We start from the raw sequence: 20,820 nt of genomic DNA, 5'->3' as shown, positions 1-20,820 counted from the left end.
CTTTGTCTGTAATCTAGATACAAACCAGGGAGGTACCATGGTCAGCAGCAAAGAATATAGTACAGAGATATCACGAGTCATGAGATCGAGAATAACAGACAGCCTGAAACGGAGTCAAATCTCTATGGATAAAATGTTGACCGGGTAGACATGAGCTCTGGAGCTGTTAATACCTAAACCTATCCAGAGCTGAGAGTGGAAGTTTAACCCCTTAAGGACCAAACTTCTGGAATAAAAGGGAATCATGACGTGTCACACACGTCATGTGTCCTTAAGGGGTTAAGGATCAACTTGGGCAGAGGTTTAAGAGTGGTCTAATTGCACCACTGGACGCATAAACACCCAATTTCTAGAACCGAAACCTCAGAGCTGTGCAGGGAGAGTCCAGTCAGCGAGTTTGGTGTTGTACGTGGTGGGAGTCAGCAGAGCTTCCCCACTGCCGGCCTGTCTAAACGCAGCAAGGAAGACAGCCTACGCTCAGCTTGTGAGAGCCCCAGGTTCACCCACAATTTAGGAGAATTATGCACATGCCAATCTGCAATTCAAAGCCAGATGGTTACTTGGTAATCTCACAATGCGTCTACTCCAATGGTGGTCAAAATGTAGACGCCAAGCTAAGAGTTTATCTGTAAATGTTTCAACAATGGTTCTTTAAAAAAAAAAAAAAAAAAAAAAAACAATGCTGATACAAAACACTTTGTGGTTATTTATGATTTAACTAAAATTAGTCATGCTAAAAACCAAGTTCAATAAATTTTCCCTTCACTATTTTAGAGTAAAATGTGCAATATCTTTGTCCAATGCCCAGTTAAAGGGACACTCCATTGAAAATACATTTATCAACTTAGGACATATACCCTCAAAGAAAAAATGCATTTATTCTGCAGCGTTTACCAGCCCTCTCCTTTTCCCCCAGGGGAATACATCAATCAGAGGTGGAGATATAGGCACAGTCACAGCTTTCCGATGCTTCGCATTGATATGTAATACAGCTCGATAAGAAGGGGGCAGGCGACCGCATGCCAGCCCAGCGAACCTGCCGAAAGAAATCCTCCCTGGCTGTCTGAGTGACAGCTTAGCAGGTGTTGCTGCCCTCAATTATAAAAGTGCAGATTTCTACGGAGACTGTTACAAATAGGACAGAATCCAAACCCATAGAGGAACTCTGCAAGCCATAGAGCTTTACGTGTGAAGTGTACCTTTAAAGGACCACTCGTTTTCCTGGCACTATATCATACTTAGGTCCCCCCCACCTGCTGGGCTGAAAGGGTTAAAACCCCTTCAGCCACTTACCTTTATCCAGCACCGGTGACCTCTCCTTCCCCTCTGACACCAGCTCCTGAGTGAAGCTGAATGCGCATGCGTGGCCAGAACTGCACGCACATTAAAAACCGCCCATAGGAAAGCATTTCTCAATGCTTTCCTATGGATGTTCTGCATGCTCAATGCGATTTTCGCATTGAGCGTCACAGAAGGGCTTCTAGCGGGTGTCAGGAAGACAGCCACTAGAGGTTGGATTAACCCTGCAATGTCAACATAGTTTCTCTGAAACTGCTATGTTCACATCTGTAAGGTTAAAACCTGAGGGACCTTGCACCCAGACAACTTCATTGAGCTGAAGTGGTCTGGGTGACTATACTGGTCCTTTAATGAACAAACCAGCTTACTGGCTTTCTATCCTAGTTCCACATTTAACGTCATTGGAATCCGGAATATATATGATGCCTGCTTATGTTGAAGGGCTGCATCTACAGGCTGATTAGAGATTGAAGTCCTCATTTTCATCTCCTGACCCAGAATCCATAACTGCACAGTGTTATGCATCATCTCAGGATCTTGTTGGAAAACATATCTGCTCTCTTGTCTTTTTATGTTTACTCAAAAGAGAAAAACATATTCCGCCGAGAATTATTAAGCATCATTTCCTGAATTTACCTGCAACCGGATCATGTGGCCTCGGGAGTCTCTTCCCTGTGCGACATTTATGTCAAATATGGCTGCACACAGGATACCAAAGCACAGGTGCTACAAATCAAATACATGTTACCATGTGAAAAGTCACTGGGGAGAAAAAAATATTAAAAAGGGGTATCTTTTAGCTTTTTGGTGGGGTCTTTTTGGTGAGAAGACAAGCCCAGATAGGGTGACTACAATCAAAACTGTTTTGTGAAAACACTTTTATTTGGGTGCCCTTTCATGTAATGTTTTGTTTTACATTTGAATCCACTTTTCCCAAGTCACTCCTTACCTCTGTTACCTCTGTTCACTTTACACTATTCATAATCTCAAAATTATTTAGGCCAAAATAAGGACTGTCCCACCTAAATAGACTCTTCGGAGGTTGCTATGTATTACATCTTGTCTGCAGTTCCCATTACAGCCTCTTCCACACTTTACTTAACCCCTTAAGGACACATGACATGTGTGACATGTCATGATTCCCTTTTATTCCAGAAGTTTGGTCCTTAAGGGGTTGGAGAACCTATAGTCCCAAATATAACACTCGTTATTTCGGGACTATAGGTTCCCTTCTGTTCACCCCTGTTGACATTAGAAAGAAATACAGTAAATAATCACTACTCGCCTCCTATCCAGTCCCAGGACTCCTCTGATGAAGCCTCCGCTCCTCCTCCGGTGATGTCAGCATCCAAGCTTTCGACTGGAACTAGGCATGGGTGGCCATACACCACATTCTTCCAATAAAATGTCGCTATCAGCAGCATTAGATTCCTGGACGGAGTTTCACTCCGTTCTAGAAAAGGAAGTGCCTCTAGCGGCTCTCAAGTCAATAGAGGTGTATTTAACTCTAAAACGTATACAAAGTAGGGTTAAAAATGGCAGGACCACTGCACCCAGATCACATTATTGAGATGAATGGTCTGGGTGACTTCAGTGGTTCTTTTACTCACTGACTCTCATCCCTCCACACATCACCTGAAAGACATCTTCCTCCAATATATCTTCACTTTCCTTTGTAATACCCTTCCCATTGTACCTACTCCTACATGTTTCTTCTTTCAAATGCAAGTGTACATATCCCGTGCCTCACCCAAATCTACTTCAACTGAATATTTGGATTTTACAGTTAGCAAATTGATTGATAAACATAAAAAATGGTGGGAGTTATTTGGGAACATCGCCTCCTTGTGATGTGAGACTAGTCGGGCAAAAACTAAGAGGAAACATTTGAAGGCCAAGTGAAGCAGAAGGAACACGTTTGGGCACAGGTTCTGGTAAACAGACAACTACATTTCTCTTTTTACTAGAAACAATTAAAAGTGTAATTTCCGGGGGGCGGAGCTAGCGGCGCAGCGAAGAGGTCGCCATTTCGAGCAGCTCCGAGTTATCAGAGCTTTCCAGAGCGGCTCACACACAAACAGTAGCCCATCAGCCGATAAGAACAATGGGTACTTACCCCCGACACCCGATGGAACCGGCAGATGCCTTTCATGCAAAAATCTGGCACAAAACACTGCGTCAAAGGACCTGGGGCCTACCGCACACGCGACCTGACCCACACAAGGGAGCTAACGTCGTGGCTCGGGACGAACCCCTGCTACACAGAAGAGGACTTCTACACCCCAGAAGAAATGGGACGGAGATCCCTCAAACCAGCCTCGGGCACCTCCATACCGCATAAAGATATTAGCAGCATGCTACAGTCTCCTCCACCGCCGCGGACCCGAAACACAATGCCAGCCTCACCCGAGCGGTCAGAAGATGGAGACTCCATGCATAACGTGGCCACAGCAGACACTGACAGCTCTCACACACAGACTGCCGAGGACTCAAACCCGGCTTCCAAGAAGGACATCCAGTTAATGCTGATCGGCCTCCAAACTGTCATGCCTTAATTACGGTATTCCCTTACTTCCTGGTTCCACGGAGCCTAGCCACACCTCTTTATGACACGGTCTGCCTTTTTAATCTGACCGCACCAGCTGATCGACGCTGGATTATTAAACTATGTTCCGTACCTACCAACCGGTACAACTCGTTGTGAAAGCCTCTGCTACCAGACCGGACTGAAAGACTCTGCAAAGTTCCCTTCACCTCTCCTCATCCACGGCTAAAGCTTAAACACTCTTCATCCGCCTCTGAGGAGATCTCGGGAACCAGTGTTCTATGTGCCGGAAGCTAAGTAAAACCAATGTGATAAGCGTTGCATCTAAAAGCTGTTATTACCGGTCTCCAAAGTCCTTCGGTAAAATCAACCCCGTTACATCTAACTTCAACTCATACTGCATATCAGTTATCTGCATCAGTCTTGCTTCAGTTAAAGTTATGGAACAGCTATTGTAACTACTTATCACCTAAACCGTTAATTCTACTAAGAGACTTTATTTGATTCAGTATCTGCAATTTACTCTCGTTTACTCCTTAAAGCTACAGTGCCTATAATTGTGGACTTCAGTTATCGTTTGCTCCTTAAAGCTACAGTGCCTATAATTGTGGACTTCAGTTATCGTTTACTCCTTAAAGCTACAGTGCCTATAATTGTGGACTTCAGTTATCGTTTACTCCTTAAAGCTACAGTGCCTATAATTGTGGACTTCAGTTATCGTTTACTCCTTAGAGCTACATTGTTTATAATTGTGGACTTCAGTTATCGTTATTCCTTAAGGCTGCAGTGTCTGTAATTGTGGACTTCAGTTATCGTTTATTCCTTAAGGCTACAGTGTCTGTAATTGTGGACTTCAGTTATCGTTTACTCCTTAAAGCTACAGTGCCTATAATTGTGGACTTCAGTTATCGTTTATTCCTTAAGGCTACAGTGTCTGTAATTGTGGACTTCAGTTATCGTTTTCTAATTAAAGCTACAGTGCCTGTGAATTGGACTAACGTCCCATTATCTTTTACCTTTTATAATAAAAACTTCAAACTATACGAAATCTACAGTTGTGTTCCTTCATATCAAATGTTTAGACGTGACACAAACAAACTTACAATCAATGTGGCAAGCGGATTTGAAAGGGCTAGCAGCGGAGGTACAAGCAGTATCAGCCCGCACACAGACGACGGAACAAGAGGTGAGAGACCTGCGCCATGACCTCACCTCCCTTAAAGACACAGTCACCCAAATTCAAACGGCACAAGCTAACGTTAACCGACAAATCAATGTCCTAGAGGACAGTGGCAGGAGAAAAAATATTAAAATACGAGGAGTGTCTGAAGCGGTGCCATTGGAGGAACTACCTCATTTTATAAGGCGTCTGGTGGCTTCTCTTCTTCACACTAAGCAGGCAAAACAATTTACTTTCGACGGCGTATACCGCATCGCCAAACCACGACAAGCACCACAGACAGCCCCACACGACATTATACTGCGATGTCAATCGCTAACAGACAAAATAGTCCTAATGGCAGCTATTAAGGGGAAACCATCACACGTCTTTGAAACACACCAAATCAACTTTTTCCAAGATCTGAGCAGAGACACCTTACTATGGCGCAAGAGCATGCAATCAATCACGTCCGCTCTGCAAACAGCAGGTCTTCCGTATAGATGGGCGACCCCCAGAGCGCTATGGGTGACTAAGGGCGAACACCACTTCAAGCTCACTAACCCAGGAGAAGGTCCTGCCCTGCTGACTACGCTGGGGCTGTCATCATCGTCCAAAGACCAACCTGGACCTATAACTTTAAATCTATAATGACTATAAGCTGTGAACCACGCTAACACCTAATTCCTATTATGTTTATTGCTATACTGTTTCACCAAGTTACCCTTAAAACTCCCGACTCACACCCAACCCTATAGCCTAGACGCGGCCAGAAGGCCCCATAGAGAAACGATGGAGATAAGAAGGAGGCCCCGCACCCGGAAAGCGGATACACACCCCCCCCCCCCCACCTCAATGCCCTGGGGTTAGAGGGCATAACACAAACACGGAGCACCCACTCAAGCCAATAAATCAGCCAAGGGGCACTACACAGCCCACGTATGCAACTAAACCAGGCTCAGATAGCCGGGCTCCGTACCTAAATTAGTCTACACATAGACCATTTAAAAGAACCCAATACCCACACTATCACCGCACCTAACTTAATTCATACCACGCAAAGGGATGGGGATATAGCAAGCCAAACTCTATGCCTATGCCGATTTAACGCCCAAGCACCCCACGGGGCAGCAAGAATCTAAAAACTACCCTCACCATAGACATGGAAAACACTACCGATGTGACCACTAACCCTCTATAACAAAATGTGCAAACTATGCTTTAGCCTAACTCCAAAGAAATTGCAATGTTTCAGTGATTATCGTTCATGCTGTTGTGGCATTTATATGACTGCTTGTATCTCTTTCAATGCACCAAAAATAAAGAATAAAAAAAAAAAAAAATAAAAAAAAAAATAATTTGTAATTTGCAGTATATTTTTGGTGGAGTCAACTAAACTATTTTTTATGTGGAAAATATACCTGTCAGTTTACAATAGGGTCTCTAACGTTTTCCAATATCACATAAAAATTAGTGTTTTAACCTTTAAGAGGTTCTATGATTATCACAAAACTGCTCATTTACCAAATGGAAATGCTCAATTGAGCTCCCAAAATCAAATAAGTAGGACACGCTAATCTTCAGGGACTAGATGATGATGATGATGATGATGATTGTCAAGCACAACATTTGTACTATTAATAATTACCTTACGGTATCATTCACAGAATTGCAAACTGTGGAAGTAAGGCTTAATATATCCATACTTATGCACAAGTCAGCACAATTATCTATTTAGTAAATACCACATTAATATGATTAGATTTGCTATATTAATCTTAGTAAGTGAAAAATGATAACCACAAGACGAACAATAAATTACATTAATAGTTTTTATTTTTAAGAAAAGAAAAGAAAAGAAAATGATAGTGCAAACCATTTTAATTTTTAGACAATAGACATGGATAGAAATGCGCCTATGCTACGAACAAGGTGTATAAGGCAAAATCATTTCTAGTAAAAATGTTAGATTCATATTCCAATGTACCAAATGCTTTCTCAAAATGAACATTTTCGGTTTCAGTCTTAATAGCTCATAAATAAAGCCAACCTTTTTACATATCAATCCAATTTAATCTAGGCAAATCACAAACATTACCTAAATACGAGGCTGAAATAATGTAAAAATTAAAACTAGATTAATGTAAAAAGTGATCCATTTCTATCTGTAATAAGTTAGGGTCTAACAATCAAAAATGGTTATTGTCAAAATGATCCCCATGCAATTTGTAGTCTAGTAATAACAGTACTACACGTAAACACTCTACAGAATAGACAAGTGAACTGGATATCCGATACAAAAACAGCTGGAAAATGAGGAATTTGGGAATATTCCTAGTTTGACCAAGGTCCAAACATTTGCCATTTCCCTGTCTATTCCCAAGCCAATTCATTCCCCCTCTTAATTGGAAGGAGGAGGTAGTGGGGAAGAGCATTAGAATGTCATGTAAGCTACTGTTAAAACTGAAAAACTTTGAATCACTAGAGTGTACTTCATTGTTGGCCAATAAATACATTTCAAAGCTCTGAAAATACAAAATTAAATTTGACATAAAAGGAAGACTTCTAGCACCATAACCACCGCTGCTGTCTTGCATTGGCTGAATGTGTCAGCCGATCGCTCTCAGCCAATTAGCCAAGTTCTGCGGCACCGGTAGTGGAAGTGGTACCCAGTGGACCTCCGGTAATAAGTCAAATCATTCAACCAAAAACGGTTCGACTCCTTATGACAGGGTGGCGCAAGGCCACTCCAGGCACCATAACCACTACTGTGAGTTATGATACTTCAGTTGTTACTTTAATTGTATAGTGCAGTAACCCAAAGCTGAACTTGGGCTTTCTACAATCACATTTAAAAGGTACATGATGTGTTGAACAAAACATTTATAAAAAAAAATTAAAAAATTTATAAACAAAAAAAAAATATTGATATAAATCAATGAAAAATGCATAATTAAGTTTTCATTAAGAGTATATCTACTAAACATGCTTTTTTAAAAATCTGTATGTGGGCAGTGGAGTGACCCTTTAACGCTGTTAGGGCAGCAAAGCACACCAAAACAATCGGGCCCACCTGACAGCCCAAATACTCACCCTCTGCAGCAATCACGATTGGGGGGTCTACCTACCAATCAAGGATGTCCCCTTGTAGCCAGAGCCCTTGAACAGCATCATGTGATGGCGAGGACAGTGTGATCACATGACTCAGCCGGATTACAAAATTGCCTGCAGGGGGAATGCATGGGCTTTTTATATATTGAGGGACTTGCTTGACAACCCAGACATTAATAGCAAGATTTTAATTTGCAAGCCCTGAATGTGACAATGTAACTTTAAAAACAAAACAAAAAAAAAACCTGTACATTATTATTATTTATATAGCGCAAACAAATGGCACTATATATGTACAATGCAGGTACTGCTGTAATTGTGAGACATTGCTAGACACAAATATGCGTGTTAGTAAAAGCCAATAATATGATGACATTCACAGTTAAAAGGTCATGCAGAACTTGGACTATAACAATATTTCTTAATTTCGCACACCTTTTTAGATTTTATTCATATTAAATTGTGTTCCATATATAAAATATTGGATGCGAAATGAAAGCCAATTTCTCCTGAATCAAATGATGAATAATATGAAAAAGAAAAATTATGGTTGAACTAACAGTCAAATTCAAGGATTTGTTTTTGGTTACAACTTGTACAGGTGCCTCTGCTCATAAGGGGTTAACTCTTTTTGCTGCTTATATACTACAGAGATGAAAATAACAAAAAGTAAATATTATGTAGCTATTCATTAACACTGCCATATTAAGATGCTTTTGATGAGAGTCAAGTGCAACATAGGGTGTATTGAATTAAACGTCAAAAGATTTATGGCAATATCAAATCATTGAGCATGTTAGGCTGTATGTATCTCCATGCTTTTAAATTGTGCTTATTTGTAACAAGCAGTAACATCCTCAACTATTGGTCTAGTAATTTAATTGGTTTTTGGGTAAAAAGAAAAAAAAATATATAGATTTATTAGATTTAGAAAAAAAACAGCAACGGAAAACAAAAACACACACATAACACACAGCTATATTAAAATATAATCTATTTCCTTAATCTGTAACAACATTATTCCAAGTTTTGCACGTCAAGCTATTATAGCTCTCCAAATAATTATTAATAAAAGTTAATAATGCAAAAAACAAAAAACAAAAAACAAAAAAAAACACACCATTCTATTGCAGCTTGACAAGAATCCTTAAGAACAAAAAAAAATATGCAATCTTTGGTGAAATAACATTTGTGTTTGTTTTGCAATGTACAGAGTTTAAAATGAAAATACCCATGTATTGCCATCATAATAACGCAATGGATTTGCATTGAAATCAGGCAGCTCAGATGGTCATAGGAATGTCAGTAATAGGAAGAGAGCGAGAGGAAAATTAAAAAAAAAAACTATTCCAGAACAGGACCTATTTCTTTTCTTCAAAATTTCTTTTACAAAAATACGTGTTTGTGTTAGCAATAAATAAATCTCGAACTTATGCTCACATCGACAATGATGGATGAATTTGTTCAGTATATTTACAACTGAATATATATTTTCCCCACCCAGATCTACTCCATCCACCCAACATCAAGTCCAATATTGCTCCGTAATGCGTTCAATCAGACTGTTTCTGTGGGATGCATCCTTCCATCTCTACAACCTCTGGCCAGCCTTCGTACTTGTTTGTATCTTTGTTGTTCTTTATGTGCTGGGAACAAGAAGATGAAGGCAGTGGTTAGTTTATTTATTTTTTCTTATTTTGACATTGAAATGAAAATAACAAATAAAGAAAATAACTACAATTACACTGAACAAAATTATAAACGCAACACTTTTGTTTTTGCCCCCACTTCATGAGCTGAACTCAAAGATCTAAGACTTTTGCTATGTACACAAAAGGCCTATTTCTCTCAAATATTGTTGACAAATCTGTGTTAGTGAGCACTTCTCCTTTGCCAAGATAATCTATCCACCTCACAGGTGTGGCATATCAAGATGCTGATTAGACAGCATGATTATTGCACAGGTGTGCCTTAGGCTGCTCACTAACACAGACTTGTGAACAATATTTGAGAGAAATAGGCCTTTTGTGTATATAGAAAAAGTTTTAGATCTTTGAGTTCAGTTCATGAGAAATGGGGGCAAAAACAAAAGTGTTGCGTTTATAATTTTGTTCGGTGTATTTATCACTAAAAGAAAAATAAAGAATCACATTTTGTTTTTTTTCCCTTTGCATGTGACTAATGGAAAATCAGTCAAGTGTGTGTGCAAGGTTAACCTTAAAATGACACTATAGGCCGACAAACAACGTTAACATAATGAAGCAGATTTGGTGTATAGATTATGCTCAATGATCTGCTATTTAGGAGTTAAATCACTTTGTTTATGCAGCCCTAGTCACACCTCCATGCACATGATTTACACAGCCTTCCGAAACACTTCCTTTAAAGAGAGATCTAATGTTTAAACTTCCTTTATTCCACAGTCTTTTTGTTTAGAATTTCCTCATTTCCTACTCTGTTAATAGCCTTCTAGACCCTACAGAAGCCTTGTGTGCGCGATTAAAGTTCAATTACAGAGCAGGAGATAAAAGCTTCTAAAGCAAGTTAACATCTGGTTGAAAATTAAGCCTTTTTTTCATGCAGGCTGTGTGAATTATACCCAGGGGAGGTGTGACTAGGGCTGCATAAACAGAAACAAAAAGTGATGTAGCTCCTAAATATCAGAGAATTGAGCAGTGAGAATTCAGAGGCATGATCTATACACCAAAATGCTTCATTAAGCTAAAGTTATTTGGTGACCATAGTGTCACTTTAAGCCACCACCAAATTTGCCCTACCACTTAACTACTGAAATAATGACATTCTAGGTCAGTGGTTTCCAAAACCAGTACTCATGCTCCCCCTACCAGTCCAGGATTTAAGGATTACCGAGTTGTATCTAAGGTGTTTTTTTTTCCTGCTAAAAACACTTTAGACACAACTCCTTATCCCCTAAATCCTGGACTGGTGGAGTGGAGGGGGAGGCGTGAGGACTAGTTTAGAAACCACTGATCTAAGTAAACGAGCAAGTTACTCAATGGTAGATCTTGCAAGACAACAGATGTCCTCTGCATTTACTCAGGCTTACAAAAATGGGAAGGTTTCCATACAGCAAAATATTATTCCAACTTGGAATTTATGAATTTCTATTTATAGTTATATACAAGTCAAATAAGTCTTTGCTAACCATAATAACTGGGCAGTGTTGTAGAAAAAGCCGCGCTACAAGCATTGCTTACCTGCTCAAATGGACTTTTAGTTTTTATGCCCTTTCCACCAACAAAGACCCAGTTGTCTCTGAAAGCCAAGGAATTAATCGACGAACTCCCAAGTTCAGCAATAAGCTTTCTTGCTTCATCATTGAGCCTATAACAGTAAAGCGAAGAGCTTTTACTCAGATTCCATGAAATGGAATTAATGAACAGAATGCAAAAGATATAAACAACGCAAGAACACCCAATAGTGTAAAAACTCCAGAGTATGATTAGATAGTCTTTATATAGAATCTGGATGTTCTGCAGTATTACAATGGAGCATTATGGATACTTGATGCGGAAGTAGTGGAAGACCCAACAATCTAGAACTTGACGGATATGGCTGTATTAAAAAACTTACAGATATGATAATACACACAGTATAGTGAATATATTTTATATATAATATATTCACAGAACATATACTAAACGTGATATACATACTTTGTTGCTCCATCATCGTAAGTTGCCATTAAAACGATTGTTCCATCGTCAATTTTTTTAATGTACTCAATAAAAGGGGAAACATCTAAAAATGGAAAAATGTATATTTAACATAAAGCATTTCAATAGTTAACACCAATCAGTTGTAGGGGGAAGGAAAAACTTACTGCAAGAATACGGAGCTATTTAAAAAAAAGTTATCAATATACTTAAACATCTATAGAACTTTGTCTAGAACTGCAGATACTGTGCGAATTAATCCTAAGAGTGTCTATGTGATATGCAGGTAAATATACCATACACACTATATAGAATATTCTAGAAAAATGCTCAAGCTTATTGTACATCGGTAAACAAACAGATACAATTTTTATCTTGTAATAGCTTTTTTTTATTGGACTAACAGAATTTTTTTATGACACGCTTTCAGGAGAACCTCCCTTTCTCAAGTCTGAAGCATTTCTAAACAAGAGGACACATAGAATTCAAAGTTGAGTTGTAATACAGGGGTTAAAAAGTGACATGAGTGCAGGTATATAGACAACGTTCTTAGTATTTATTTATTTTTTGTTTGTTTTCTCCCCCCCTTCCTCACTCAGATCTTCAGAAAGATATTTATGACCCTCTGCAAGAATGTTGTCTATTTTCTATCAAACCTGTGTCTTATCTGACCTCATGTCACTTTAACCCCTGTATCACAACTCAACTTTGAATTCTATGTGTCGTCTTGCTCAGAAATGCTTAAGACTTGAGAAAGGGAGGTTCTCCCGAAAGCTTGTCATTAAAAAAATTCTGTTAGTCCAATAAAAAAGGTATTACAAGATACGAATTGCATCAGTTTTTTTTACATCTACATCACTGGACTAATACGGCTACAATCTCTACTCCGTAAACAAACAAAGACATAGACATCACATACCAATTTGTATCTTGACGCATCAGACCAAGATACAAAGGAAAAAAAATAAAAATAAAAAATACAAAATTAGCGTAGCCAAATATGACGAGTGACTTAAGGTAATAATGCTAATTTATACGTTGCAAGAAAGGAGATAATGAAGTGAAATTGGGTTACTGAAAATCCTTGCAGAGCACAAACCTTTCCACCTCCCTAAATTGAGGAAGGATCAAAAGCATAGAAACAAGATAAATAACAATTTTTTAAAAAAAAAAGCATAGAAACATAGAATGTGACGGCAGATAAGAACCATTTGGCCCATCTAGTCTGCCCAATTTTCTAAATACTTTCATTAGTCCCTGGCCTTATCTTATAATTAATATAGCCTTATGCCTATCCCACGCATGCTTAAACTCCCTCACTGTGTTAACCTCTACCACTTAAGCTGGAAGCAGGGCCGGCGCTACCATAAGGCGGCCCAGGCGGCCGCCTTAGGGCGCACCGGCCGTGGGGGCGCAATGTCAGGCTGTCCGGCTGGAGGGAAGTGCACTGCGCTCCACTCCAGCCGGCTACTTTATTAAGCTGAGCGCAAGCGCCTCCGTTCAGCCCGGCCTCTTACCACCCGCCCACCTTACTGCTGCCCGAGGAGCCTCCTTCACGGGTGTCTGCCGCAGACTTTGTGGAGGGGGCGGGGATATGAATGACATCATATCCCTGCTCCCTGTGTACCACACAGCGCGGCTGGCGCCCAGTGATAGGGCTGGGATGCAAGTCAAGACTCCACAGAGCCGGTCACCTGTCAGCATGCACCTCAAGGACATGTATGTACAGTAGGTATGTCATTGTGCTTGTCTGTGTGTGTGTGTGAATGTATTGTATGTATGTCTCTGTGTGCATGTATTGTATGTGTGTCTCTGTGTGCATTTGTGTATGTATTGTATATATGTCTCTGTGTGCATGTATGTCTGTATGTCTCTGTGTGCATGTATGTACTTTATTAAGCTGAGCGCAAGCGCCTCCGTTCAGCCCGGCCTCTTACCACCCGCCCACCTTACTGCTGCCCGAGGAGCCTCCTTCACAGGTGTCTGCCGCAGACTGTGTGGGGGGGGCGGGGATATGAATGACATCATATCCCTGCTCCCTGTGTACCACACAGCGCGGCTGGCGCCCAGTGATAGGGCTGGGATGCAAGTCAAGACTCCACAGAGCCGGTCACCTGTCAGCATGCACCTCAAGGACCTGTATGTACAGTAGGTATGTCATTGTGCTTGTCTGTGTGTGTGTGTGAATGTATTGTATGTATGTCTCTGTGTGCATGTATTGTATGTGTGTCTCTGTGTGCATTTGTGTATGTATTGTATATATGTCTCTGTGCATGTATGTCTATTTCTCTGTGTGCATGTATTGTATGTGTCTCTGTGTGCATTTGTCTATGTATTGTATGTATGTCTCTGTGCATGTGTGCATGTATGTATGTCTCAGTGTGCCTGTATATATGTATGTCTCAGTGTGCCTGTATATATGTATGTCTCAGTGTGCCTGTATATATGTATGTCTCAGTGTGCCTGTATATATGTATGTCTCAGTGTGCCTGTATATATGTATGTCTCAGTGTGCCTGTATATATGTATGTCTCAGTGTGCCTGTATATATGTATGTCTCAGTGTGCCTGTATGTATGTATGTCTCTGTGTGCCTGTATGTATGGATGTCTCTGTGTGCCTGTATGTATGGATGTCTCTGTGTGCATGTATGGATGTCTCTGTGTGCATGTATGGATGTCTCTGTGTGCATGTATGGATGTCTCTGTGTGCCTGTATGTATGGATGTCTCTGTGTGCCTGTATGTATGGATGTCTCTGTGTGCCTGTATGTATGGATGTCTCTGTGTGCCTGTATGTATGGATGTCTCTGTGTGCATGTATGTATGGATGTCTCTGTGTGCATGTATGTATGGATGTCTCTGTGTGCATGTATGGATGTCTCTGTGTGCATGTATGGATGTCTCTGTGTGCATGTATGGATGTCTCTGTGTGCATGTATGGATGTCTCTGTGTGCATGTCTGTCTTTGCATGCATGTCTCTGTACACATGTATTTATGTATGCCTCTGTACGCATGTATGTGTGTCTGTCTGTCTGTCTGTATCTGCATGCCTTTACGTCTTTGTATGTATGTTTCCAGATGCCTGCATGTCTCTGTACCTCTGTGTGTATATGTCTCTGTATGTGTGCATGTCTCTGCCTGTATGTCTCTGTGTGACTGTATCTCTCTGTCTGTATGTCTCTGTTTGATTATGTCTGTGTTTGTATGACAGTGTACCTGTATGACATTGTTTGATTGTGTGCCTGAAAAACAATGTCTGTGTTCCTCTATGATCGTGTAAGACACACAAAGGGATCTGGAGGGGAGGGACACACAAAATGGACTACAGGGAGAAATGGCCACATAGAGGGACTGTGGTGGAGGAAAAAACTAAGAAAGGGGCTGGGGATATGAGACACAAAAAGGGGATGGGTGTAAGTAAGAGACAAACAGAGGAGGCACTAAAGAGGGATAATACATTCAAAAAAGGGAATATGAAACAGTAAAGAGGGTAAGAAAGTAAGAAATTCAAAAGGGGGGTGGGGGGGCGGTTATAAGACACACTTTTTTTTGCGGGTTGGGGGAAGGGCAAAATGCATCTTCACCTGTGTAGCTAAAAATCCTTTCACCAGCCCTGGTTGGAAGGCTATTCCATGCGTCCACTACCCTCTCAGTAAAGTAATACTTCCTGATATTTTAAAATCTTTGCCCCTCTAATTTAAGACTATGTCCTCTTGTTGTGGTAGTTCTCATTCTTTTAAATATAGTCTCCTCCTTTACTGTGTTGATTCCCTTTATGTATTTAAAAGTTTCTATCATATCCCCCTTCTCTTCTTTCCTCCAAACTATACATGTTAAGATCCTGCAGTCCATGAACCAGTTTAGTAGCCCTTGTCTGAATTCTCTCTAAGGTATCAATATCCTTCTGAAGATACGGTCTCCAGTACTGCGTACAATACTCCAAGTGAGGTCTCACCAGTGTTCTGTACAATGGCATGAGCACTTCCCTCTTTCTACTGCTAATACCTCTCCCTATACAACCAAGCATTCTGCTAGCATTTCCTGCTGCTCTATTACATTGTCTGCCTACCTTTAAGTCATCAGAAATAATCACCCCTAAATCCCTTACCTCAGATGTTGAGGTTAGGACTGCATATTCACATCCTGCCATTAACAGTCCTTTAATGTTTTAGCTTGACTGAACATTGGCAGTTTTTTTTCCAGTTTCTAAACTCTCCTTTCCCCATTTGAATATTTCTTCTATACCAGTGTTTTCTTACCCACTTTTTCTACATTGTATGATTTTCAGAAAAAAACAAAACAAAAAGAAATAAAACTGATTTAAAGTGTCTCTACGAGACTACTCCAGATTGGTGGAGTGCTTTATTACCGTATTTACTTAGTATTCGTAAAGTTGTCTAAAAGACAAAAATTAAGAAAAGGAAGGGCTTTTCACATTTTGGTATTTCAGATTTTAGTTGACAGCTCCCTAATCCTTCTAAGATTGCCATAAGGATACCAAAAAAGAGCGATCTACTAAAGATCTCTCTAATTTCTGCTAAACAGCTCTCTAATGCGGTACCCTTAAATATGGCAATACCACAAAGCTACAAAATTCGGGAGATATCTACTAAATGGATGCAAGATTCAGTCGTGGATCATGGCACGGATCAGAATTTCATTTGTCTGAATGAAATTCCAAAACGAAAATAATGTCCGAATTCATTCAGAAACAAAAGGCCGAATTGTATTCAAATGGAAAATGTAGGCGGTACCCAAGTCTAGAACATTCTCATATATGAAAATAAAATGGTTTTAAACATATAAAAATGTTTGCATTCCAAACTACAAATATTTTGAGACGGTTAAAATGTTGAAAAAAAAATAAACAAACACACACAAAGCATTCTTACCTCCTCCCCATAGATCATAAAATTTTGTATCAATTAGTGCACCTGTTTTTCCTGGAAAAGATACATTGTTTCATTTATTTAATTGTTTTTTACGTTTTCCAAAATACAGGAGCACAAAGTATGCAACATTATCATCAACGGTGGACTGAATACGAAATAGTTAATTGAATTGTAAATGTTCAGTGAAACAATTCCACTTAAATTAAACAATATTTATTTTAGGTTACAACAACTCTTAAATGCTGTGGAATCTTACATCTTAATGAAGCAAACACCAATTCATATGGATTTCACTGGCAAAGGATTATTCACTAAAGTGAAAATTGTCCGGAATTTAAAATACATTTTAATTCTAAGTTCAAATTAGTCAAAATTTGAAAAGATTATCCTAGTCCACGATGCTTGCAGTTCGTATACTGTGGTCCTAAATCTCAAATTCAATTTGAATTCCCGACAAATCTCTTTTCAGTAAATAAGCCTAAGTGTGACAAAGGGAAATGAGGTCTAGTGATGTCTGCGTATGCTGCGTGCACCTGGCTTTGTCGCATGAACCTCGCCGTAGCATGTCCTCCATCTACAGCAAGATGGTCATAGAACGTAATGTAAAAACGTGAATGCAAGCAGCATAAACATGGGAGACAAGCAATGCTGTCTAAAGGTTCCGTACATCTTTGCCACGTTTCAATTAGAAAGCCACGTAAATATATAAGGCTAACAATTCCACTCTGCTGATATACGACATAAACAGCATAATGAACAGTTGATAACGGTAGGGAACTCCGAAGGTTAGGCCAATAATGTCAACAAAGCTGGAGTCAGCCATTTCCATGTCAAGCATTTTGGTCTGCAGTTTTCAGCATCCCAGTCAAATAAAAAAAATAGCAAACCATCAATAAGATGGTTTTAGAATTCTATACAATTAATTCCACACAGGATACTTTCAGAATATTGAGAAATAAATAAACATTATGCAAACATTATAAAAAAAAACTACAAAGTCAAAATGTGCTTTAATGTGATGGTCTATTCATAGGTCTTCTAATTAGCCATTTTAACGTACCATTTACTAAAGCAGTGTTAATCCCACGTCCCACATTGTTCTTCACTCCACTCATTAAACTGCAAGGAGAAAAAACCCACAAAACAGTTGAGCTAAAAAAAAAAAATCATCATTTAAGAGAGAGAGAAATACCTGCTAAATGGGAAATTCAAAGATTAAAGGTTTCAAATGGGATACATGTTTCTCTTTCAGTAGGACTAGCAAAGAGCCTGCAACCCTAAAAAATGGATGATGTGATGATTACGCACAATGCATTGTCCTAGTATGGTCTGTTTTATATATGGCTGCAACCATTAGAAGGAATAATTCAGCCCTTGGTATAGGGAAGCCAACATACAGGCTTATGGATTCAGGAATCATGTAGAGAATATACTGGCAGACTTGAAAAGCAAAGTTACAAATATATACCACTAAGTGGCGCCACAGTTTGCCTTTTCCATGAAGCCATAGCACTTAGAAAGGCCCCTTCCCAAAAGGTTCTCGGTTTGGACTAGACTAATACTTGTTGGTGTTTTCTAATAGCAAATAAAATGCTAGGCTTTACAATCTACTCAACTATCTGCGTGATTGAATGAGCATAACTAGTCTTGCTGTATGAAGACAATGTACAAATAACTTGTTACGAACATAAAGTACTCATCTAGCAATCCAAATATTTGGGGACTGTTCATGAAGGAAGGATCCCTGTTCAACAGGACCACATAAATTGTAAAAATGTAAAAAGAATCCTGAGCACTCTGCACACAAAGTATGTGGTGTATTCATCCAAAGTGAGCAGCAAAGATCCGACATGTTTAGTGTCTTTCACGTTTTTACGCTACATGGTCAACATGGTAAAGGCCAGACTAACTGGGGATAAAAAGGAAAACAAATTGATTGGTTGTACGTCATAATCCTGACATCTTTAAACTATGCAGTCAACAATGTGAGGCATAAAAGTGGGACTGAGAGTGTTAGGACTGGAGGTGGCTTGCCAGTGACGCGCCAGGGGCAGACCCTACCTTTTCCTAAGCAATCCAGGAGAGCCTAAAAAGTTAAACACTATACTCTCAGGAATAAGCGTTCCTTAAGAATAAATCACTCTGCTGTAAAATGCTAAAAGAAATAATATGGGGAAATAAGCACAGCAAAGAAAATAATGCAACGGTTAAATAAAATACGTACACATTGTCGTTCACACAGATCTTTGGTCCAACCACGTTAGCGGCTCCACTTGCCATCTTAAAGGCGAAGTGCTTATCTGGACATATCTTTGAAATCCCGCATTTGTACTTTGGAGCTTTAGTAACTGCAAACAGAAAAAAATTATTAAAGAACACCTGAGGCAACTCTGAAAAGTCATTTGTTCAAAATCAATTTTGGAAACACAAAGTACGTTAAAAAAATAAATAAAATAAAAAAAATGGGAGAAAAACAAGTTTCAGGAAGAATTTATCCTAAGAGTCTCAGCCCGAGCATCCAACATGCAGAAGAACTGGATCCAACTAGACAAGAAAGCATTGCAACCAAAGAAAAGACTATAATTAACACTTAATCTATAAGGACCTATTAAAATGTTATAGGTTAGCACTGGAGGCTATACACATACGTACAGCCTGAAACCTAGTCTTGATAATTAGAAAGCCACCAGTACAATAAAATGTGCTCCTTTGAATCTATGATAAGGCAGATGGCCTCTGTGAACCCAAGCAATGACTTCTCTTTGTACATACCCTGCAAAGCTCTAACAATTCACAGGTTCTAGTAAAAACAATTATTGCAGCCACAAGGTGTGGTCCTGAAAGGGCAACAAGCATAACTGAACAAAGACAATAGTTCTGCACAGAACACAGAATCTTTTATGTAATTAAATGCCTAATGCAGCAAATACAATAAGCAAGGGGATGAAATCTCATCCAAGCAACGAGGGGAGGTGGATACTAATAATGACACATTCTGACGTAATACAGCAGACTCAGTTAGGCATAATATTTTTAGCTAATTCCCTAAGAATCAAATGTTTTCTGCAAAATCAAAAAAAATAAAATAACAAATTGGGGTCCATTTATGGTGATTTTGCAACACATATGTGGAGGAAGTCAATCGCGCTCTCTTGCAAAATGCCAATGATTTCTCACATGTTGCTCAGTTTATATGAAAATGTTTCATAACTACGATCATGTGATTGCTGTGACTTTTCACCCACGTATCCTTTCAAAACTGTCACACAAATATTTCCTGGTATACAACTGCACCGCTCCACTTAATGTTCTGCCTGCAAACCCGTAATTGAACGTTTGTAAGTGATGACACGAGTAGAACGAATTTCATGTAAAATGGTAAGTAGCACACATATTCAAATTCACTTTGCAATAGAACCTTTTGAAGGAAAATTCATACTTCTCATATACTTACCAGGATGGACTGCAGTGTCCAGTGCTGACCGGGCTATAAAAAAAAAAAAGTATTAAAACACCTAATAGAACAAGCTCATACACGTAATACACAGGAGTTTGAACCAGTTTGTAATTTAGCAATTCAGGCATCTCAAACCCCGGGCCCTTTAGATGTTTCTGAACTATAACTCCCATGATTCAGTGTCCATCTATTGCAACTAAACCATTGTGGGGAAAAAAAAATACAAAAAAATACAAAAGGATAAGCAAACACATTATAGCACCTTTATGAACAGAAAATAGAAGTGAATGGGTCATACACTCACTGACTAAATATTGCCACTTATTTATTGTTATTTTAAAAAGTGCCAACAAGTTCTGTAGCGCTGTACAATGGGTGTAATAACAGACACGTATTTGTAACCAGACACGTTTGACGGCCCTGCTCAATGAGGTTACATGCTAGAGGGAGTGGGGTATAGTGACACAAAAGGTAAGGATAGAGTAGAAAAGTAGGTTGCGAGGATAGTATTCATTACGGGCTTAGTGTTTTGTTTTGATGACAGTTTCAGGAGACGAATCAGGGTGCGGGGAGAGATTTCTATTTTATTAGGACTCTATGCATGAGATAGGAAACATTTTTCCTTCCCCTGAATTGCACAAATCATCATGTTTACTGACCTGTGCCTTCTTGGGAACAA

At 39.4% G+C, this 20,820-nt stretch overlaps 1 protein-coding gene across 1 annotated transcript in view; it reads right to left on the bottom strand.

The window, feature by feature from the left end:
- Positions 1 to 7,945: 7,945 nt before the first annotated feature.
- The window catches only part of FAM3C (FAM3 metabolism regulating signaling molecule C), a 44,591-nt gene continuing 31,716 nt past the window's right edge, over positions 7,946 to 20,820 (bottom strand). Inside the window, exons 4-10 of the mRNA XM_063446833.1 lie at positions 20,139 to 20,171; positions 18,909 to 19,032; positions 17,745 to 17,803; positions 16,685 to 16,735; positions 11,792 to 11,876; positions 11,333 to 11,459; positions 7,946 to 9,760 (exon numbers count right to left, since the gene is read on the bottom strand). Of these exons, the coding sequence (XP_063302903.1) occupies positions 9,668 to 9,760; positions 11,333 to 11,459; positions 11,792 to 11,876; positions 16,685 to 16,735; positions 17,745 to 17,803; positions 18,909 to 19,032; positions 20,139 to 20,171 (572 nt within the window). The 3' untranslated portion in view covers positions 7,946 to 9,667. The remainder of the gene's footprint in view (positions 9,761 to 11,332; positions 11,460 to 11,791; positions 11,877 to 16,684; positions 16,736 to 17,744; positions 17,804 to 18,908; positions 19,033 to 20,138; positions 20,172 to 20,820) is intronic.

The sequence above is a fragment of the Pelobates fuscus genome, chromosome 3, assembly GCF_036172605.1.
Source record: "Pelobates fuscus isolate aPelFus1 chromosome 3, aPelFus1.pri, whole genome shotgun sequence".
Lineage (NCBI taxonomy): Eukaryota > Metazoa > Chordata > Amphibia > Anura > Pelobatidae > Pelobates > Pelobates fuscus.
Note: the sequence above shows the minus strand (reverse complement) of the source record. Positions and strands in the feature narration are given on the sequence as shown.